The following is a 2,556-nucleotide window of genomic DNA, read 5'->3' as shown; positions in this document are numbered from 1 at the left end:
GCAAGGACATTGGTTAAAAGAATGGGATTAAATGCATAAAGGATATTTGTGTTGTTTAACATTTAATTATTGCAGGTTTGCGTCATATTCTGAGTTGCATTATTTTTATTCATTTTGAGGAATACTGAATCTGTTTTTTTTTTGTGAGTGAGATGAATTAATGCATATTCATATTTATTTTAGAACTACAGTAACATCTTCTGATTTCTCTCAACATGGGGACAGGAGAGCTGTCAATCAATAAATTGGAAAAAAAAGTAACGTGCGTTACTTATTTGAAAAAGTAACTCAGATATTCTCCTGTAAATTAAAAAGTAATGCGTTACTTTACTAGTTACTTGAAAAAAGAAATCTGATTACGTAACTCGCGCTACTTGTAATGCGTTACCCCCAACACTGCTGATGGCATGTTTACCTTGGCAAGTTGCTCTTTCAATGCTAGACTTCTGATATGTTTTAATAAGTATCAACTTCATCTCAGATTTTTCTCCCAATATGAGAAATAAAAATAGACAATAGTTGTCATTCAGTACAGGGCTCGCAAAACTTCAGGCAGGCACTCTTCAGATTTTAATAGCACAAAATTAGTTGAACTCTAGCCTAAAAAAGGCCATTTTTTAGTGTAGAAAATCGGATAGGAGTCTAAACATCAATTAAAAACTATAAAATTACATGATTTACAGTTCAGATACAGGTTTTCACAAAACAAAAAGTCTTATAAAATGATAAACATCACATTTCAGACTTGTATAAACATACAATTTATTATATTAATTTAAAACATAAATATATATCTTACTGTCTTAATTGTTTAGATTTTTAGAAGGCACATTAGCTTTTTTCACATTTACAACTGCGTGTTTGCAGCATAAAAACATGGGTCGATGTTCGCATTGATCTGAACATAAACAGCAGAAAGGCTTATTGCAAATGCAAGTTCATTCTCTGCCAGCAGGTGTCGCTTTTGAAACGTCAGGAATATAGCGGTTTCCCCGCTATCGAGATTTTTGAAATTATTATTATTAAGGCTTTTCTTAAACCATTTAAGGTATTTAAGACTTGTTATGGCCTTTAATTTGATGAACTAAATTTAAGGCTTTGAGACTTCTTAAGGACCGATTTTGCGAGCCCTGCGCAAAATTGAGTTCATATTGAGATTTTTGATTGCATGTATGATTTTCACAGTTTGAGACATCAAAATCTCTTCTGAAACTCGAGAGGAGACACGTGTGAGATTACGGAGGGTTTTTTTTTTTTTTTTTTTGAAGAGACAGTGTTATTTCTGTTACTATTATAGTTTTTACAAATATTCTGAATTAGTTTTCATTTTTCTGCTTTCATTTTAATTTGAGTTAAAATTGTAGTCATTTTGTTGTGTTTCTATTATAATTTTTTTAATGTCTTTTTATTAATTTTTATTTAAGTTTTAGTTATTTTAGTACATCAAGTTAAACTTCAAAAAATGAGAAATGCTGCCTTGGCAACTAACTGAATTAAAATAATAAGTTTAATTTGTAAAAAATATTTTATTTCAGTTAAATATTTATTTTATTTTAAATAATGAACATGTTTTTTTTATGGATTTAAAATTAATTAAATATTTCTTTTTTTGTTTTAGTACATAGAGTTAAATTACAATAAATTAAATGAGAAATGTTCCCTTGGCAACTAGCTGTTAAAATAAGATTGTTTTATTATTATTTAATTTCGGTTAACTTTATTTTATGTAATGAAAAATGTTTTTATGGTTTCTTAAAATGAATTAAATATTTCTGTTTTAGTTTGAGTTATTTTAGTACACCAAGTTAAACTAAAAGAATTGAAAAAGTTGCCTTGGCAACTATCTGAAATAATGAAAGGTTTAATTTTTATTTTATTTCAGTTCAATTTTAAGTACTGAACATTTTTATGGTTCTAAAATGAATTAAATATTTCAGTTTTAGTTATTTTAGTACATCAGGTTAAACTAAATGAAATTAGAAATGTTGCTTTGGCAACTAGCTGAAATAAAATAAGTTTAAGGTTTGTAATGAAAGTAATGAAAATGTTTTTTTTTAATGATTTTAGCTTTAGTTAATTATAATAACCCTGTCAGGAGAAACATAAGAAGCAGGAGGTGTCTCAGTTTGCTCTCTATATTGCCATGTATAGGAGAAACAAACAACTGAGATTTTTCTCATGTGATTTTCATCCCTCACCCTCAGAAACCGGACTCGTTTCATCTCTGAACTGAGAAGATGAGTGAAAGCCCTCTGATGGAGTACGAGCTGCAGTCTCTGGCTCCTGTCTCGGGCCCCGGGGCCACGGCAGGGCTCCTGCTGGCTCTGGACACAGAGCAGATCACGGCGCTTTGTTTCGTGGGACTCCTGCTGCTGTTTTTGGTGTTCCTGCTGGTGCGATGTTTCCGGATTCTCCTGGACCCCTACAGCAGCATGCCGTCCTCATCGTGGTCTGATCCTAAAGACGGATTGGAGAGGGGACAGTTCGATTACGCACTGGTCTAGAAATACAACAATCTCACAAAACCTATCAAGAACATATTTAACCTCCAAATCT

At 31.5% G+C, this 2,556-nt stretch overlaps 1 protein-coding gene across 1 annotated transcript in view; it reads left to right on the top strand.

Annotated features, from left to right (window-relative positions):
• Positions 1-2,556, top strand: part of LOC107696328 (cortexin-2-like) — a 17,360-nt gene extending 14,804 nt beyond the window's left edge. Inside the window, exon 5 of the mRNA XM_016496615.1 lies at positions 2,205-2,556. Coding sequence (XP_016352101.1) covers positions 2,238-2,504 — 267 coding nt within the window. The 5' untranslated portion in view covers positions 2,205-2,237 and the 3' untranslated portion in view covers positions 2,505-2,556. The remainder of the gene's footprint in view (positions 1-2,204) is intronic.

This window comes from Sinocyclocheilus anshuiensis, unplaced genomic scaffold (genome assembly GCF_001515605.1).
Source record: "Sinocyclocheilus anshuiensis isolate Anshui unplaced genomic scaffold, SAMN03320099.WGS_v1.1 scaffold217, whole genome shotgun sequence".
In the NCBI taxonomy this organism is placed as follows: Eukaryota; Metazoa; Chordata; class Actinopteri; order Cypriniformes; family Cyprinidae; genus Sinocyclocheilus; species Sinocyclocheilus anshuiensis.
The sequence above is the reverse complement of the archived record's forward strand: the minus strand, read 5'-3'. Positions and strand labels throughout refer to the sequence as shown.